Source organism: Lactuca virosa, chromosome 7, assembly GCF_052849685.1.
Source record: "Lactuca virosa cultivar CGN04683 chromosome 7, Lactuca_virosa_CGN04683_v6, whole genome shotgun sequence".
Classification (NCBI taxonomy): Eukaryota; Viridiplantae; Streptophyta; class Magnoliopsida; order Asterales; family Asteraceae; genus Lactuca; species Lactuca virosa.
This window is the reverse complement of record NC_136432.1, coordinates 196,449,513-196,470,538: the sequence shown is the minus strand read 5'-3', so window position 1 is coordinate 196,470,538 and position 21,026 is coordinate 196,449,513. Positions and strand designations below refer to the sequence as shown.

General features: G+C 36.1%; 2 protein-coding genes and 1 pseudogene across 2 annotated transcripts; 2 read left to right on the top strand and 1 right to left on the bottom strand.

Annotated features, from left to right (window-relative positions):
- The first annotated feature begins 5,816 nt into the window (after nt 1-5,816).
- LOC145127918 (5S ribosomal RNA) lies at nt 5,817-5,934 on the top strand (annotated as a pseudogene).
- A 945-nt stretch (nt 5,935-6,879) lies between these two features.
- Nucleotides 6,880-7,338, top strand: LOC145127425 (secreted RxLR effector protein 161-like). Its single transcript, XM_079062626.1, has one exon. It carries the CDS (start codon nt 6,880-6,882, stop codon nt 7,336-7,338), a length of 459 nt encoding a protein of 152 aa, XP_078918752.1.
- An 8,070-nt stretch (nt 7,339-15,408) lies between these two features.
- Nucleotides 15,409-16,923, bottom strand: LOC145125419 (RNAse II-like 1). The gene is made up of 3 exons (XM_079060876.1): nt 16,467-16,923; nt 16,231-16,377; nt 15,409-15,879 (listed from the first exon to the last, which is right to left on the bottom strand). The coding sequence occupies exons 1-3, from the start codon at nt 16,818-16,820 to the stop codon at nt 15,595-15,597; spliced, it is 786 nt and encodes a 261-aa protein (XP_078917002.1). The 5' UTR covers nt 16,821-16,923; the 3' UTR covers nt 15,409-15,594.
- Nucleotides 16,924-21,026: the final 4,103 nt, after the last annotated feature.

The window sequence follows — 21,026 nt, the reverse complement described above, 5'->3', positions numbered from 1 at the left end:
TGATGACAGCCTGAATTATATCGAGCGGCCTATGGCTATCCTAGACCGGAAGTCGAAGGAACTGAGGAACAAAAGGGTGGAGCTGGTGAAGGTGCAATGGCAGCATCGGAAGGGCTCGGAATGGACTTGGGAGCCCGCGAACGAGATGATGGAGCATTATTCGGAGCTGTTCCGGAAGGGAGCGGCAGACTTCGAGGACGAAGTCTAAAATAAGTGGGGGAGATTTGTAACACCGGGTTCATGGTATGATTTTATTTAAGTTTTCATCTTATTTTTGCCACGAACTCGGCGAGTCTGCGTCCCGACTCGCCGAGTAGCAGCAGGGTGGACACAGGATTTGAGCGGTGAACTCGGCGAGTCGATGCATGGACTCGGCGAGTCCACCTGTCTGGATGAAACTCTATTTTCAGACATTGCACCCTATTTTACCCATTCTAAAACACCCATTTCGTCCCATTCTCTTCCAGAAGAACTGGAGAGCGAAACCCTAGCCCATTTTGATCCTTGTGAGTGATTTTGGCTTGGTGAAGGAAGTTTGAAGCTTAAGAGAAGAAGGAGGAAGTTGGAGGGTGCAAGGAAGTGTGGTAGATCCGAAATCTACCCTGGGAGAAGCTCCTAACCAGGTAAGAAAGCTCCTTCTTGATCTTTAGTATAATAGATTCCCTTTTTGTCCCTTATATGTGGATTGCAAGACCTTAAACCTCCCAAACTCCGTGTGTTTATGCCCTAGGGGCTTAGATTTATGGTTTGGAACCATTGCATGTCTCAGAATTGGCCAGAATGGGTGAAGAGTCGAAGGGTACTCGGCGAGTGCCAAAGTGCACTCGGCGAGTTCCATGAAGATGGCCTTAGACTCGGCGAGTTGGATAAACAACTCGGCGAGTCCTATGAAGATTGCCTGGTACTCGGCGAGTCGTTCTTCAAACTCGGCGAGTCCCTTGAATATAGCCTTGAACTCGACGAGTTGTTCTTCCAACTCGGCGAGTCATATGATCAGTCACTAGGATAAGAAGGGTTTAAGTGTAGGAGGTCCAACCCTCCGTAGTCGCACGTGGAATTAGCAATTTAACGTGTAGCTATAGTCCCAGAATCTCCAAATCTCCAAGGTTGATGTTCTGACGGAAGATTGGAGCGATTTGTGAGATCTGTTCATCGGACTCGGCGAGTCACCCCCTTGGACTCGGCGAGTCCAGTCGCGGGTTTGTTAGTTGTCCCCGTCTAGCGAGTCAGGCTGACTCAGTGAGTGGGAACAGGGACCCGATGAGTCAGAGTCGGGCTAGACATAGAAGGACTCGGCGAGTCGCCATATGGACTCGGCGAGTCCAGTCAATCAGAGGTTGACTTTGACCAAGGAGTTGACTTTGACCGGTCATTTGACCTTAGGGGTATTTATGAGTACCTAATCCATGTTTACGGATTTATAGCCGGAGGGATTACCGGTGCGGCAGCCAGGCGTAGTCTGAGCAAGTTTTCGGCAGCTACTCTCGAGGTGAGTTTCCTTCCAGTAGGGACGGGTCTAAGGCACCAAGGTCGGCCCGTATAGAAGATATGTTAGTATCGGAGTGTGGGCGGAGCCCGTATCTCATAGCTGAGTTTGATTGTGATATATGCCAGTATGATAGAATTGCTTATACTTGTTGTCTGTGTGATACTTGTATGTTATGGTTTAGTAGCGGAGTGTGGGCGAGGCCCGTATCTCCATGGATAGCAGAGTGTGGGCGAGGCCCGTATCTCCTAGCTAGTAGAGTGTGGGCGAGGCCCGTATCTCTATGGGTGTGGGCGAGGCCCGTATCTCTTAACTGTTCACTATATGATTGCATGGTATGTGGCATTATGGGGGAACTCACTAAGCTTCGTGCTTACGTTTTATAGTTTTTTTTTCAGGTACCTCTTCAGCTAGGGGACATGAGCCGGCGCGGTAGCGGCATATCACACACTCTCATGTTTTCCGCACTATGGATTTTCTGGGATGTACTCTGAATATTTTACTATGATGTTACCGGTTCTCAGACATAAATTAATATTATGAATGTTTTGTAACGATGTTTTTATGAATTAACCTAATTCAAAAATGAAATTTTTAGCTGGTATTTTTGGGATGTTACAATTAATGATTCTTCTTTGACATGTACATTATAAAAGAATGCTTGAAAAGTCTAAAAATAGATTAATACCATTTTTTGATATTAACATAGAAAAGTATAAAACTTGTATGCTAACTAAGATTACTAGACAACATTTTCTTAAATTTAAAAGGAATTATATTATGCTTGAATAAATTCATAGTGATCTATGTGCTTTGCATTTCATCCTTAGGAAATAAGAAATACATAGTTACTTTTATAGATGACTATTCTCGTTTTTTGCTATGTATATTTGTTACATTCTAAGGATGAAACCCTTGATAAATTCAAAATTTATAAAAATGAAGTTGAATTGCAATAAAATTATTTAATCAAATGATTTTGCACTGATCGAGGTGGTAAATATTATGATCGTAGTTATTTCCAATCTATTGAAATCATACATGAAATAACTAATGGGTTTTCTAGGTTACAAAACAATTAATTGCATAGTGGAAACATATATGGACACATGCAACCTAAAGATTTATGTCTTTACTCATTATAGTAACATACCTATGAAACAATCATATAAACTAGGTATAATCGAAAGCAATGGATTGGAATACATACATTTGTGTTATAATCATATATAACATTCTTGAATACTCATATATGCTTCAGAAAGCTAGCACCAAAAGTATGAGTGCCTCGAATGGATCACACCCAAACCCTAGAAAGTGAAGAAACAATTTAGAGAGGTGAGAGGGGATGAATTTTCGGTTTTGGCTTCTCAAAAGGGTTATAGCTAAAAATCCTATGTTAAAGGTCATATTTATAGTTGTTAGGATATCAGGATAAACCCTAATATGAATATTAAAATAGTCCATATTTATCTTATTCAAGTGGTTATCCTTATCAGCTAAGGAAGGCTTCTGGAACCCTTCTGAAACCTCTCCAAAACCGTCCTCCACACTGAAGGTTCTCGAAGTGCCTCATTTTCTTAACTATTAAACAATTGCAATCATACTCTTTCACCTTTAATTAATTCTAATTAATCCAAAATTAATTTCTAATTAATTATGATTAACTCTAAATTAACTGCTATCAATTTTTAATTAATTTATTAATCATATAATAAATTAATAAATTATTTTCTCTCTCTCCCCCTCTCTCTCCTAATATCATTTCTAGCTATTCCTGGTTACGAGGGCAACCCAGAAAGGACTTTGCTTTTATTCCACAAAGTTATACCACTTTAGTTATGACCTTAGACACCTTAATCTAAAAGTAACATCTCCATATACTCCTAAACAAAATGGGATTTCTCAACGGAAAAATAGAGTTATAAAGGAAATGGTGAATTGTATGTTATCATATTCAAGTTTAAGTGATGGATTTCAGGGAGATGCCATGTTAGCAACCTGTTATCTTTTGAATAGAGTTCCAAACAAAAGGAATAAGATAACTCCCTATGAACTTTGGTACAAAAGGAAACCAAACTTAGGATATCTTAAAGTTTGGGGTTGTAGGGTAGTTGTATGACTGACTGAACCAAAGATGAAGACTTTAGGTGAAAGATGTATTGATACATATCTTTATTGGATATGTTGAGCATTCCAAGGGTTATAGGTTTTATGTTATAAAACCTAATGCTTGTGTTTCAGTTAACACTGTTATAGAATTTTAGAGATGAAATATTTAATTGTGGTCTCCCTTAGCACCTTATCTCCCCACAGAAAGTAGTTTTCGGCTGTAAACCCCCCCCCCCCCCTTAAGTGAGAAGAAGAGCTTGGTTTAGCAAACTTGGAGTGTTGAAGAAGGGATTTAGAAGAAGGAACAAGAAGGGAGGCTGTGGATCCGGTATCTACACTGTATTGGTCACCATTCTAAGGTAAAAAGTCATGACCTTGACCTCTAGAAGTTAGATCTCATTTCTTGGAAGTGAATGACCATTATTGGGAAAAATGGAGTCAAGCTTGAATTTGGACTTATGGTCCCAGATCTGGACCTCTTTAGGTCCCCAATGGCATAAAGTTTCCCCCTTTATGCACTTCAGCTTCTTTCCATGCATAAGAACCTTGTATGAGGACTAGTTTTGGTGTTATGGCCATGTGAGGCCTTGCATGCACGTAAAGTTTGCAACTTTACGTGACATTTACACTAGGGAAGGCTAGATCTGAAGTTTGGGGCCCTGGATCCCACTGGAAAAGGCTGAAAACGAGAAGGACTAAAGGAACTCGTCGAGTCCTTTAATCGACTTGACGAGTCGCCAAAGAGTATACGACTAAAGAATTTACGGCCAAAGAGTTTTTGGCCATGGGTTTGCGGTTGAGGGTTTGAAACCGCGAACATTTAGGAACTCGACGAGTCACTCAAGTGACTTGGCGAGTTGACGAGTTAAGCAAGGAACTCGACGGGTGGCTGGTTATGCTCGACGAGTTGAGGTCAACATGGACTGTTGACCTTGACTGTGAACTTTTACCTTGACCTTGATTTTGACCAGGGTTGATCGGAGAGTATTTATGGGATGGTGTTAAGTTAATCACTTGATGATTATAGGTAGTTGATAAGGAGCAGCGTGTGGGGTATTTTTGACTTCAGCTTACCAGTTCAGCATTCGTGAGGTGAGTCTTCTCACCATACCAATGGGTCTAAGGCACCAAGGCCGGCCCATTTTATGTTATGTGGTGAACTAGCCGTAGTAGAGATATGTGGTATGATAGTTAGCTTTATGCTAAGTGGTATGCTAGTGATTATATGATAATTGCATGGAAGACCCCGGGAGGAGCCCGTGGCAGTTGGATGTCAGACCATCTGGGGGAGCCCATGTCATTCCTAGGTAAAGACCATGTGGGGGAGCCTAAGGCATGATGGTATAAGACCCTGGGGGGAGCCCACGACATCCTGATGTGTTTATGTATGTGTTATGTAGTATGATAGATACTTTGTGATATATGATATGATAATTGATTATGTATGTTATTGCATGGAAGACCCCGGGGGGAGCCCGTGGCAGTTGGATGTCAGACCATGTGGGGGAGCCCATGGCATTCCTAGGTAAAGACCATGTGGAGGAGCCCATAGCATGATGGTATAAGACCCTGGGGGGAGCCCACGACATCCTGATATGTTAGTATGCATGGCTTATGTGATACGTATAGCTTTATAGCTAATTTGATATGTGTTATGTGGTTTACGTGTGGGGTATGCTCTGGGGAACTCACTAAGCTTCGTGCTTACAGTTTTTTTTATTGGTTTCAGGTATCATCGATTTGGAAAAGAAGGGCTCGGATTGATCGCAGTGCACACACCCATGTTTTCCGCATTGAATGATTTTGGGATGAACTCTGATAAATGATTTAACTAACGATGTTTTGGACGTTTGGAATAAATGATATCTATGTTTTGACTATATAAAAATGAAAATTTACCCTTGATTTTTGGGTCGTTACAGGTTGACAGCAGATCCCATAAGAACTCTGCAGTTAAGCGTGCTCGGGCGGGAGTAGTACAGGGATGGGTGACCCCCTCGAAAGTCCTCATGTCGAGTGGCCCAAAGCGGACAATATTGTGATACGTGCCAAAGGGGGATGTTACAAATGGTATCAGAGCTGGGGCACGAGTCGATGTGTTCGACGAGGACGTCGAACCCTATAATGGGGGGTGAAGGTGGGTTGCATCTGATCCCACATCGGCTTGGAAGGAGAACGAAGCATTTCCTTAAAAGGGATGTGGATACCTTCCTTGTCACAACACGTTTTAAAGCCGTGAGGGCAGCAGATCCCATAAGAACTCTGCAGTTAAGCGTGCTCGGGCGGGAGTAGTACTGGGATGGGTGACCCCCTGGGAAGTCCTCGTGCCGAGTGGCCCAAAGCGGACAATATTGTGATACGTGCCAGAGGTGGATGTTACACAATATTCATATTGTTTTAGTATTGAAGAAGATCCTAAGACATATGGTGATGCAATGAGATCTCAAGATGTTGTTTTCTGGAAAGAAGCAATAAATGATTAGATGGATTATGTTATGGGAAACAATACTTGGGTATTATCTGATCTTCCTTAAGATGCAAACCTTTAGGTTGCAAATGGATTTTCAAAAGGAAGATGAAAGTTGATGGGTCAATTGACAAGTTTAAAGCTTGAATGGTTATTCAGTTTTTTTTTTGATAAAAACCAAGCATTTACTAATTCGATACCTATGCTCCTATTTCTCGTATATCTACCATTAGATTGTTGATTGCACTAGCTGTAACTCACAATCTAGTAATTCACCAAATGGATGTTAAAATAACATTCTTGAATGGTGATTTGGATGAAAAGGTATATATGAAACAACATGAGGGTTTTGTTATGCCTGGAAATGAGCATAAGGTATGCAAATTGGTTAAATCATTATATGGGTTGAAACAAACACCAAAACAGTGGCATAAAAAGTGTGATGATGTTGTCTTGTCGCATGGTTTCAAGTTTTGATTCAATTAGACAAGGGTGTATATAGTAAATTTGATGAGTATAGAAAAAGAGTGATCATATGTTTATATGTGGATGATATGTTGATCTTTGGTACTGATCAAAGGAAAGTTGACATGACCAAAGAGTTTTTATCATCTCAGTTCTCCATGAAGGATATGGGGGAGGTAGAATTGATTCTTGGAATAAGAATCAAATATGAACATCAAGGAATCTCAATTTTACAGTCTTATTACATTGGGAAAGTACTTAAGAAGTTCAATTGTTCTGATTGTTCTCCAACGAGTACTCCTTTTGATACAACTAATAAACTTATGCCATTGGATGTTTGATGTATGATATGACTAGCATAAGGCCTGATATTGCATTTGTTGTAGGAAAGCTAAGTAGGTTTACTAGTAATGCTAGTACTCATCATTGTCAAGCTGTAAGGAGGGTGCTGAAGTATTTTAAGAAAAACATGGATTATGGTTTGACTTATGTAGGGTTTCCTTATGTCATAGAAGGATATTCAGATGGTAGTTGGATTACAAATGTTGAGGTTCATTCTTTTACAAGTGGTTGGGTGTTTATTTTTGGTGGATGTGCCATTTCATGGGCTTCTAAGAAACAAACATGCATCACAAATTCAACTAGGGAATCAGAATCTGTCGCCCTTGCAGCTGTTGGAAAAGAAGCAGAATGGTTAAGGAATTTGATTTATGAAATTCCTTTGTGGACGAAGCCTATATCCATAGGCGGATCTAGTATACACCCCGAGGTAGCCCGTGATGCCCTCAAAAAAATTTCAGTAGTGTAATTTTTTTCAGAATTTTTTCTTATTGTATATTACACGAAGGGATACCCCTTTACTTTGTTCCTGGCTCCGCCACTGCCTATATCACCTATTTCTATACACTGTGATACTGATGCTACCATGGAAAAAGTATATAGTTAAGTGTATAATGGAAAGTCATGACATTTGGGTGTTAGACATAGTATGGTACGTGAGCTCATTACTCATGGAATCATTTCTGTTGAATTTGTTCGATCTCAACAGAATTTAGCTGATCACTTGACTAAGGGGTGAGCTAGAGACTTGGTAAAGAAGTTAGTTATAGGGATGGGTTTAAGGCCCACTTGATATCTCTATGGGTGAGATACCCAATTCCCTTCTAATACAATGTTATAAGTTGATTTCAATGTGGAAGGCTTGCTTATGGATATTGGAGCACATTTATGTTATTACATCCTAAGGTATGTGCTTATAACCTATTGAGTTAAAGTAGGTTGATTAAGTTCTTAATAGTTCTTTTGAAAAATTAAATTAACTGGTGCATGATACAGAAGGACTACCTATGTGAGTGTGAAGTGTTGCCTTTTCAGAAAGCTTGGGCTAGGCTTTTATGCACTCATGAATATATAGGACACATGGTTGTAATAGTGTCAAGTATGACACATTAGATTTTGTGTTTAACTTAGGTGTATAATATATTCAGTTACTCAAATGAGTTAAAGGGTTTAATCCTTAGTACATCCTGATTCTTGAGTAATTGAAATGTGTATTATACTAATGTGAAAATTCAATCTTCAAGATATTTTCATTTATGCATGAGTTTGGTTTTGTGTTTGCTTTTAGTTAATTAAGGATTACACTAAAATCGGGGAGGAATGTTAGTGATTTTAGTGTTATCGACATATTTTAGTGTTATCGACATATTTTAGTGTAGTTATTATTAATATTGAGATATGTTGAGTTCTATTTAATCACTGAGATTGGAGGTGTAGGGTTCACACTCAGAGTGATAAATGTGAACTCGGAAATACGGAGGTCCGGGGGAAGCACCCCTGGGCACGAGGTTCCAAAGGGTAGTTCCACTGGAGGGGTCTAGGGGTAGCGCCCCTTGCAGGGTCCAAGAGGCAGAGCCCTTGGCGGTGGAAACACTATGGACATGCATTTTCCCGCCAAAACAAGTGGTGACATCATTATGATGTAAGAATCGGCTGTGTCATATAACCACTTCTCTAACCACCATTTTTTGGCGCCGAAATAAATATAACCACCATTTAACCTCTTTTGTCTCTTATATAAGAACAAAGAAATGTTCCAGAAAAAGGGTTGGATTTTCTCATACTCGAATTTGATCATCAGATTCTTTCTTTCTCTCATGAACACAAAATAACAAGGTGTTTTCTGTGTTTCAAATTTAAAAGTGGTATGACTTCTAAATTGTTATTCTTGCGTTACCTCAAATATGATTTCATGATACCCTAGGCTATAGGATCGAATGTAACATCGTGGTTTTTACTCAATCTCTTTTTAGTTTATTTTTAAATCCTTTTAACGGAAAACGCAACGGAAAACTTTAAACGTTGTTTATTTTAAAAACATTTCAAACAACAACTGTACGTTCATTTCAAAACCAAAAGATCAAAAGTATTTAATTGTAGCGGAAGCATAAATATCCAAAAGTAAGTAAATAACATGTCTAAGTGGTATCTTTATTCTAAGGACCAACTACCCAAAAAGTGACCCCATCTCACCAAGCCAAGCTCCTAAGCTACTTGTACCTATCATAGAGACACAAAGCAAAGAAACAAGTGTCAACGAATGCTTCGTGAGCCAATAGGAGTTTATACACAATCAAATAGAAACCATACCATCTCCTAACGGGTCAATCATTCAAATTATAATCATATAAACAAAATTCGCATATCAATCATTAATCAATCATCTTTCACATATCATTCAATCGTTCCATCTTAAATCATCAATTCATATTTCATTCATTCTTTTAACATCGATCGTATTTCAGGCATAATCATATTGTAGTCGTATATCAATCTTAAATCATAAATTCATATTTCAATCATTCGTGTAACATCGATCGTATTTTAGTCATAATCATATCGTAATCATATATCGACATATCAAAGGAATGTATTATAATCATATAGTCGTAGGTAGTCTCGTAGTAATACCTAACCCCAAGGGAAAAACTTGTTTTCTACTTGTGTGCCCGCCCAACCAAATGCTTTAGGTGGTTCACGACTCCCACCCGTAACACCGATCCCGAGACTTCACTTTCACTATTCTAACTATGCAATGTACAAAGTACATCGTGGTGTCGTTCGGGTGTTGGTACAAGCGGTTCCATTCATCTAAAACCTCCCAACACCTACGTGATGCTTGTATATGCCTTGTTCGAATGGACAAGATCACTCCGGTTCGCAAACACCAAAAGTGTAAGCGTACCATGTGTTGCACGGGCATCTAGAAAGACCGAGCAACTCATTAATGGAATAAGCTCTTTTCCTAGAAGATATTTTTCAACCAACCAGGCTCGAAGGTATCTTAATAAGGTTTCAAGCTAAGTGTTAGGTTTTACCCTTACCCTCTACGCATAACCCCGCATAATCAGTCGTAAATCAAATACAAGCGTGCAATATTCATATATTCATAATCAAGGATCATAGTATGCATACAATATAAGATACTTATCAAATAGCATAATAAAATATCAAATCTTTCATATGACACATCATAATTACAAATAATCGTATCGAGTACCTGTAACATCCCGAGATTTGGCAGGTATTCCCGAACCCTCTTCTATCATTACCTTGTCATGTATAGTCCTTGGGGGTTGGAAGTGAAGAGCCAAGATAAGTTTAAGGGCCAAGTTTGAAAACTTGGGCCAAGAGGGGGTACACTGCGCGTACATAAAAGTACGCTAAGCGTACTTAGGTCCGCCTTAGTACGTTGGGCGTACACTTGTGTACGCTGGGCGTACTAATGTCTAGGTGAAACCCTAATATTTAGGGTTTGGGGCCTATATAAGCAACATAATGAGCACCAAAACCTCCCTTACCTCAGCCTCCACAGATTATACTTGTCTTCCCCAAACCCTAGCCTTTCCTTTGTGTGTTTAAGCTTATTGAGTGTGTTCTTGAGTGCTTTAAGAGGAAGTTATTGCATCAAAGAGTTGGAGGAGAATATCTAGCTTGTGGATCTGAAGTTAGCTTGTGCCCAAGAAGCTCCAGAAGGTATAAATCTCCAAACTTTATGCACATATGATTAGATCTCACCATTTTGCTTTAAAAAGACCATTTCTTGTCCCAAAAACCACAAGGTGGTGCATGTTGTGATTTGGACGAAAAGGGTTGTCCTTCTAGACTCTTGAAGGGACCTTGAGTGATAAAAATGAGGTCTCATTAGCTGTATATGTCCCATGCATGGAGAAATAAGGTATTAATGGATTAAGACCAAGCATTAAGAACTTTTTGGACGTCCAAAGTAATAAAGTTCATGACTTTATGGATCCTAGGCATGTTAGGTCTCTGGATCTGAAGTTTGGGCTTAAGTGCTTAAGCCATTAAGCACTTAATAAGGTTTTGGCAAAACTGTTGAGTACGCCCAGCATAAAACCAGTACGCCCAGCATACTGGGTCAACCACCCCGATGGTGGTCAACATCTGGTCGAGTACGCCCCGCGTATCAGAAGAGTACGCCCCGCGTACGTCCTCTGTTGGGCCTTTGTCAAATGGGCTTCGGGTTTTGGACTGTTTATGGACTATATGGAATTGGGCCCTTGTTGGACTTTGTAAATAAGATATTTTGGGCCAGTTAGTGTTAGTGGATCATGAGGTTAGGCCCAATTAGGAGGTTGGGCCCAATTTAGTAAATTGGGCCAATAATGGGCTTAATATATATGGACCTTCAAGTTAAGGACTTGGTATTGGGCCTTGGCCCAATAAAGAGAATGGATTTAATGAGTTGTGTGGACACTTAGTCAAGAAGTTATTTTGGGTATTAACTTAGTATTTATTATGTAATAGTTCGAGATTTCCGATGAGACAACAGTCACAGGTTCGGTATTTCAGCACTACTTGCGAGGTGAGTTATCCTCACTATACTTAAGGGTCTAAGGCACCAAGGCCGGCCCTTTGGATTGTTATCTGATTATGTTATGCTAGTATGATCTGTTAGATCGGTATCCTAGTAGGTAGGATAGTATTATGTGGTATGTGGTATGATCTGTTAGATCGATATCCTAGTAGATAGGATGGTTTTATGTGTTATGTGGTATGATCCGTTAGATCAGTGGTTGTCTATATATTGCTATATGATTATCTGTTATATGTACACATGTTTGTTTGGCGGTTGAGGCTTATCTGCTTTGTGCGAAAGCTAATAGACCTGGGCATTCCAACCTGTTGGTTGTGGGCCGTGAGAATTCCATCCCGAGGATGATTGGACTCATAGTATATTGGCATTCCAACCTTTTGGTTGTGGGCCTGGGGTATTCCATCCCGAGGATGATTGGACCCATAGTATGTTGGCATTCCAACCGGATGGTTGGGGCCTGGGGTATTCCAACCCGATGGTTGACTGGACCCATAGTATGTTGTTTATGATTATATGTGTATTGTTGTGGGTATGGGTATTTTGGGGGAACTCACTAAGCTTTCGGGCTTACAGTTTCAGTTTATTGTTTCAGGTGCATCAGGGGATCGCGGCAAGGAGAAGGCGTGGTCGTACAGCTCCTCATGTTTTATTTATGTTTCTGGGAAAAACTATGATATTAGACTATTTTGAAAACAAATTTGTAATAACTGTTGGTATTAAATGTTTTGAAAAGTTTTAAATTGACTTGAATTTTATAGATGTTACAGTACCAAAATAGACATATTAACCAAATATCTGAAACATACAATTATCAAATAAGGCAAACCAGTAGTACATCTCATATAGAAAATATTGGCATGATCAACGATAGGAAATATTATAATTTGAATAATCGTGCCGTTTCCGAAAGGTAGTTTTCGACTATGTACATGGTTTACGAAAAATCTATCGACTCACCTTTTATTTCCGGCACCTCGTTGCACTTTAACCCAATCAAATACCTAAACAATAACTTAATAGTATTAAGATCGTGTCATAAGTGTTTCTTATATTACCAAACTTAGTTTATAAACAGTTTTTTTAAGTATGATCTGTTCACATATTTTCCTTCAGAACTTAGATAAACAAAACTTATTATTTTAATATAAACTAAGAATAATATGAGATCTAACTAAAAGTAGTCGATCGGTTTAATCATTTTACCACATAAAATTTAGAGGATGGCATTTTAACCCAACATAATCATAATTAAATATCTTCTCTCATAATTAAGCTACTAATTAATTTAGATAGTATATTCAAATATGTATAATATGCCCACTAATGTAATACATATGTTTACATAACTAGATACGTTAATAATAGGATTTATTGGCTTCTGTATACACGTACTTATACACACATAGTCTGTTTACCCTTTTACAACATTTATTCATTTACATACATTAGTCGCCATTTGATAATAAATTCTCAGCACTTGACAAAATGGGTTTTCTCACTTATTTGGGTATATGTGGTTGGGCAAAAAGTTCATGGATGCTAATAAAGTGCTAGTGCAGCAGGGGAAGGATCAATGTGTCAACATAAAATTTGACATTATAATTCGTGTCTAAAAAACGCATAGGGTTTGGTAGTTTTTTTTGCCAACAGGGATTTGTTGTTGGAAGAAATAGTGTTTATGTTGGAGATCTGGATATTTCTACCACTTGGATCGTATGAACACTTTCCGAACTGATATTTCAACCATGTGTCTGGGTTGCAAGAAATTCAACCTAGGATAATCCAATAGGACACTTACGAATCTAGACACAGAAAATGTAAGTCAAATTGCTAGAAGGATTCTCTGTTTGTTTGAAGAAAAGAGAGCTAATAGTTTTCGTGTGTATCTTCTCAAAGAGAATAGCCATTTATATAATAAACGAGATTAGGGTTTGCCTCTTAGGATTGGCCGTCATGGGTTGCTTTGGAAGCAAGTCAGGGTAATCTGATTTTAATGAGGATTTAGGGTTTCTCAGCCAGGGGCTTTGCTCCTTGGACCCCGTTAGGGGCGCTGCCCCTAGATGCCCCTCTGGAAATCCCAGACCCAGGGGCGTTGCCCCCGGACCTCCGACTTGTCGTTGAACTGGCTTCTAATTCGATCTTATACATGTGTGAACTCCACACAACTCCGTACATATATTAGAGTATAAATTATGAAGCTCCTTAGCTCACATGTTAGTTCCAATTACATAAAATGACATTGTGACACTAAAATCACCAACATTTGTTTTCCTTTTTATAAAATCATAAGCAACTAGCATGAACTCGGCAATGCTATGAGGTAGATAGAGTGGGGTGTTAATGGCAACAAGATCATGAAACAGAAGGACAAAACGTCATGTGATGAGGGTCGAGAACTTACCAGCAAAACCAGGGACAAAAACATTGGAGCAAGACCATACTCCTCATTGTTTCTCTCCCTCGTACTTACCTTCTTTCTGTTTCTATCGCTCGTCGACTCCCTCCATCTCTAGTAAATGTCGATGGTGAAATAGCCCAAGAGGACGGAAGATGAGGAAACGAATGTAATTAGGGGTTTTAAATTCATGGGCTTTTAATTGAAAATTTTCAATATTGTTCCGTGTACTTTGATATTTATTACAATAACTAGTTGTGAGACTCATGTATTACATGAGTTAATTTAAAAAAAAAAGTTAAATATAAATGTCAAAATATTTGAAAACTTTGAATTTATAAGAAAATAAGAAAAATAATGAATTATTATAATGAAAATATTTTTTATCTTTTAAATTTAAACAAATAAACAAAAGAAACTAATGAGCTTTAATTTTTGGAATTTTGAAATTAAAAGGTAAGTTGATTAATGATTGATATCCATTTATTACTACAATTATTGCAATTATTACATTAAAATATTATTTGAAATTTAATAAAATAGAAAAACTCATAAAATGACATGTGGAAAAAAATTAATTCAAAATAATCATAAAATGACATTTGGAAAATTAAATGAGAGTGTGACAAGTAGCAAAAAAAAACATTCATTTATTGGAGTAGATAACCCTAACCATATTATATATATATATATATATATATATATATATATATATATATATATATATATATATATATATATATATATATATATATATTTTACTTTGAGTATCAAAGGGCCTTTGGCTTAAGTGTTAATTAGGAGTGATCATAATATTACTTAAATACCTTTAATAGATTTTAATTATTATTTAAACCTTATAAATTATTTTAATCTCTATTAAATTATTAAAACGCTAATTAATATGTTTTCGTTTATTTTATTATATATTAAACCCATCTAATCTCACATCTTAAACGCACATAAAACTTAATTCTACGCAACGGAAAACTAACTTCACTAAGTGATTACAATTACGATCGTAAAAATTATCTAAATATATTGATATTATTAGACCCAAAATCTATCTAAGGACGTGTTTGGCAAAAGTAGCTGTTAGCTGGAAGCGGATAGCGGTTAGCTGGTAGCGGGTAGCTGGTAGCGTGTAGCGGGTAGCTGGTAGCAGGAAGCTATAGCTTTTATTTGTTATATGAATGTTTGGCAAAAATAGCTAAAAACTTTTGAAATATATAAAATTACATAAAAAGACAATTGATTAAAAATAAATAAATATATAAATATATTTTTAAGGGTAATTATGGAAATTAATTTCAAAAGCTCAGTAGCGTTTTGTTAAACGCTACATGAAGTAGCTTTGAAAATTGGAGCGTTTTGTTTAAACTAAAAGCTAAACGCTCGTATTGTCAAACGAAACTTTTTGTTTAAACTTGAGCGTTTTATCAAAAGCTAAAAACTAGAAACTTCCAAACGCTTCCAAAAGCTCTGTGCCAAACACGCTCTAAGTGTTCTATATAACACTATATGCCTTAGTTTGTACTAGTGCTTCGAATAAAACTTGTCATTCCGAAATCTTTAGTTGAAGGCACACAACATGTATTTTTTTTATACATTCAACAAATTTAATTGTGATTGTAATAATCAAGTTTTATAAGCATATTAAAACGTTAATTATTTAAATATTAGACAAAAAAATATTTTAGGTCAACCCAGTCGATCGGAACCCTTTCCAAACATTAAGCACGTTTCGACACATTTAAAGAGACAAATGCGAATCAAAGTTCAGAAACGAATGAACCATTTTCCATAGCCAATTGCTTGGCAAGATTTTCGTACGCTTGTGCTGCAGCTTTATTCTTTGCGATTGTTTTCTTGTTCTTGTTGTTTCCTATCCCAATTAACTTCTCATCTACATATATTTCAATTTCCTTTCTATCGTCCCATAAATCTTTATATTCTGGTTTTATCCCGATCTTCTGGCACATTTCATTAAACCTCGTAACAGGGTTTAAGTTAAGGTTTTCTGGTATGACCAAAGGTTGTAACAAGTTCTTCACCACCTACAAATCCAAAATCAAGTTATCACAATTCATAGACTCTCAAAATCGTTATATCAAGATACATTTGTTACATGAGACTAGACTGAATTGGACTGATTAAACTTTCTAGGCTAGATCATATATCCCATGTCATAAAATGAACGCATGAGTGGGTTGAACACAGGGGCGGACCTAGGGGTGGTCCACGGTGGCACCGGCAACCCCTAACTTTTCCGGCCGCAATGGAAAATTTTTCGAAAATTTTCAAAAATTTTATTTTTTCTACTACTGTGCAACCCCTAACTCTCCCGTGCAACCCCTGCTGTAAAATCCTGCGTCCGCCCCCGGGTTGAACAGCATGTCATAATTTACCTCCCATGTAGCATCGACGGATAAATTGGTGTCAACATAGACAGCACCAACTAGAGACTCGAGAATATCTGCAAAGATCTTAGGCGAATGGATCAAACCAGTGGAGTGCAATGGGTATTCCTTGATTCCTTCCATGAGTTCTTGAATCTTCATATATGTTGGAGGTGATAGTGTATATATCAGCTTGAATTCGAGAAAGAATGAAAAAAAAAAAGTTGAAACAAAATCAAGATTACCCGTTCATCATATAAATGATCTTGGTGCCTGAGAAACCGATGTAAGCCATGTTTAAATGCAGCACGAGCCAAAGCTTCGGTGTCTATATTAGCAGCACGCAGTCGAGTCAACTCACCAGATGTCATCTCCGGGTATAGTAGATAGTGTTCTTTGGCAATCATAAGGTTCAGAAACGAGTCGCCGAGGTACTCTAGTCGTTCATAGGATTGACAACAATCGTCATCTTTGTAAGTATAATGAGTAAAAGCTTCTTTCAACAAGCCTTTGTTTTTGAATTCATACTCTATAATCTTCTCCACCTCCTGCAAACTCGGCTGCAATGATGAGTCTGACATGATGACGAACCCGTTCATTTAGCTCCTAATCATTAATGCCACAAAAATGCCTTTAATTTGATAGAATTTAAGCTTGTATCCAAGAGAATACACCAAACTAATGCACAGTTCTTCTACATGATTGAACAATAATATAAAAAAACAGTTAAGAATTTCGTGTTTAAACAAGTTGGATTTTAATACTTCATGTTGTTATATTCTCTCCCATTTTTTAATTTATTATTATGATTTATATACATATGAATGTCAAATTTTTATTTGTTATTACATGTTTGTGCTACCTTGTTTCTAACATAATCATCTTTTCTATACTTTTTCACTACTTTTTCACTACCTGATGTTGGAAATTATAGAGGTTTTATAGCAAGTTGGCTAATTTAGTTTTATCCTATAATTGGTAGGGAAGAAACATTTTATGGATTTATAAGGTTTTTTTATAGACTTTTAAAGGCTTTAAATTGATTAAGAGATAGGCCAAACCTACACGCACATTGGAAATTCAAATATTTTATCTAGAATATTATTAAATAATTTCTTATAGAACCAATTATAAAGGATGAAATCTAAACATTTTATTTCGAAAGAAAAAAAATAACCGGAGGCTAATTAGTTAGTCAAATAAATATATATAAGAATTACATTCATGATATAATTGACTTTTTATATATATATGAACAGTCTTGAAAGGATTGACTTTTTTTTCTTCAAACCGATCTAATTTTTGCATGATATTTTAGATATTCCGTTACAATTTCATAATAATATGAACATATATTCTTAAATAATGTGATATATTATGGTAGTAATGGCATACAAGAAAAAAGAATTTAAAACTAAATTACATCAATAGAATAAACATTCATGAATCATGCTAATGGTCTTACTAAAACTACTACATATTAATATATACTATTAATTCACAAAGGGTTTAGGGAGATTCAATATATATATAGTTATTCCTTTTCACAAAGTTGCCACGTTAATTTTCGGTTTGTACGTTTCTAACCCTTCTTCTTTAACTGGTTTACACATTAGCCACATGGTTTCACAAATTTAGTTTGCACATATACTCGGTGCCGCCCTTCTCTTCCGATAAGACTCAGTGCTGCCCTTCTCTTCCGATAAGAACCTCCACCGCCATTGACTCTCTATCCTCAAGATTTTTCTTTTACCCACTTCCTTTCGACTTTTACACCCCGTTCCCGAGTTCAACTTAACGATAGAAAAGAAAGAAAATTGGTGGAAGTGAGAAGAAAATAAAAGAAATTGTTGTTCCTGAGTTTAATTAAAGGAAGGAAATGGAAGTATTTGAATTAAAATACATACAAAATGTCAAATAAAAAATCTTTCTACCGAATTAAAATACATTATATATATATATATATATATATATATATATATATATATATATATATATATATATATATATATATATATATATATATATATATAACGGGGGAAGAACCATGTATGTATTTTATTTTTCTTTGCAATAGATTGCTCCTCTTCAATTTTGACTACATATGTATCCTCGATGAACAGGGTTGTGTTGGCTACAATATTGAAGATGTCGGTGTAAGGTTTTATGTGTCAATGTGTGTGTCTTCCGGTTGCGATGAGGCAACAGATGACGGTTGTCATTGTTGTGGTGGTTTTGCTGCTCCCCAACAAAAGTTATATGTATGTTTTCCGAGTATGATGAGACAAAATGCGAGGGCTTTCAAAGAACGTGCCATTACCAGTTATGATGAATCAAAGAAGAAGACAAAGGATGAATATGATCAACCGACCCTTTGTGGTGTGTATATATGATGCACAAAGGTTTAATTAGGAGAGAACAACTTTCATAATTATAGAATTTTTAGTTTTGTTTGTTAATTAATTACTCAATGCAATTACTTAACTACCCTTTAGGTTTACTTAGTATATAACCACAACCATTAGATCAACACTTGATCAATGGTCCCACTTTGTTATACATTCACATGATAATTAATGATTATATATGATCCTAACTCCCCCTCCCTCTCTCTCTCTCTCTCTCTCTCTTTATATATATATATATATATATATATATATATATATATATATATATATATATATGGCTAGGTTAAAATGTGGATGACACCTATTGTATGGACGTATGTGGACAATGTTATTCTATGAGTATGACTAAATGAATATGTTGTTTGGTAATGTGAATACGTTCAACCTCACATAAATATCATCATTATCATGCATTCTTAGTATTTCTTATTCGTTTTGGTTCTCAAGCATCGTTTTTCACTCATTCTCATTATTACAGAATACGATTATCAAGAACACATCGTAGATGAGAATCATAAAAAAAATGTCCATAATAGCCTTATAGACGAGTTAATTGGTAAAAATGTGTGATAATGATAATATTTATGTGAGGTTGAACGTATTTACATTACCAAACAAAAAATTCCCTTAGTCATTCTCACAGAATAATACTATCCACACGTCCGGACAATAGATGACCATCTAGTCTACTGCTAGTTTATGGAATAAGGTACCATCCATGTAGTTTCGGAGTCCAAACTAGGAGACTTGGTCTATAGTCTATTCATAATTAACCAATGCTTTTCACATCCTATGTATGCTTGACCACAAGCATCATTTATTTCCAATATATTCAATCATTTACATATTGTGTATACAATGCATAGTTAATTATATCATATAAACCTTTTGCAAGAAACCTTAACATCAATTGTCACTTTACAATATATATATATATATATATATATATATATATATATATATATATATATATATATATATGAAATTATAAGAAATGCCATCTTTTACTCAAAAAAAAACACACACACACAGTTTCCACTTCCCCACCTTTCCAAATTTCCAAAGAAACGTACTTAATACCATAATAATTCAAGAATGTTAATATTATCATCCGATAATTATTTCCAATCAATTCCTTTAACCTTTACCCTTTTATGATACTCTTATATTATATCAGGTTTTAAGTTCATAAAAATCAATACATTTTCATACTTTCAATTTTAAAATCTAGTATAAATTTTAAAGTATATTTCTTTATTCTATTATACGATTACCTAAATTTCATATGTGTAATAATCCCAATTTTTTCCATAATGCTACAAATGTCATTTTATATTCACTTTGAACAATACCTATCATAATTTCTTTCCAATGACACTTCTAGATAGTGTCTTACCTTTAATTCCATTACCTTTTTTCTTTTCATAAAGTTCATATGACATACATGTCTTTACCATAACATAAATTCTTCATTTTTGCATATTTTTCTAATTTTACTTTCTAATTAAGCATTTGAATCCTTTATGACATTTTTCATCCATAAATCAAGGTTCTAAATGTAATTTATACATCAGAACCTAAACCGATCAACATATTTCACTATTATTTGTTCATATAAATACCAAGAATTCTTCATTTTGTGGCTATACCCAAATAGAACTAGAATCAAATTTTGCATCCTCAAGATTCTTATATATTTCATTTTATCCATTTGGTATTGAATGATTACAAAGCTCAATCAACTCATATCAATCCAAAATTCTAATATGCAAGTTTAATTTCCATGATTAGAAGAATCATCAAACCCTACCTAACTTGACATTTCAAAATAGAAAGTTAGGTTATGATTCCATACCTTAATCATTAAATGTTGCTTATCCTTGATTATAGTACTTGTTTTCACCTCTTTGAAGCTTAAACACACCAATCATACCTATGCTTTCACTTACACACTTTTAGAAGTTTTTGGAAGGAAATGAAGCTTCAAACACTTAAAATATGTTAGTTAATGGGTCAAACTAAAATAGGTATAAGCTTATGCGCAACCCGCACTAATTTTTGTCATGGGGCCACTCAGGCTATGTTAGATTTAGGTTGAATTTTTTTCGAGGCTTAATGATCTGCATCCCCCACTCATGTTACTTGGGGTTTTTTTTCCTTGGTTTGGCTCAGATCATGTGAACTATATAAAAGGTCCATTTTATGTTGTTTTTAATATGCTTTGATCCTGTATATCAAAACTTGTTATATACATGTTTCATAAACATAATGACACTTTAAATAAGTCTTAAAGTTTCATTCATGATACCGTTATAGTATTTACTTATATAATTTTTGTAATAAGCATGTGAGACGTTTTGTACCTTCTTATCTTTGTGCCACATATGGAAACCTTCT

Coding starts and splice junctions, on each gene's coding strand:
- LOC145125419 (XM_079060876.1), bottom strand. CDS start 16,820: ATGAACGGGTTCGTCATCATGTCAGACTCATCATTGCAGCCGAGTTTG. Junction 16,378..16,466: donor ATCATTTATATGATGAACGG/GTAATCTTGATT, acceptor ACATATATGAAG/ATTCAAGAACTCATGGAAGG. Junction 15,880..16,230: donor CCGTCGATGCTACATGGGAG/GTAAATTATGAC, acceptor TTGGATTTGTAG/GTGGTGAAGAACTTGTTACA.
- LOC145127425 (XM_079062626.1), top strand. CDS start 6,880: ATGACTAGCATAAGGCCTGATATTGCATTTGTTGTAGGAAAGCTAAGT.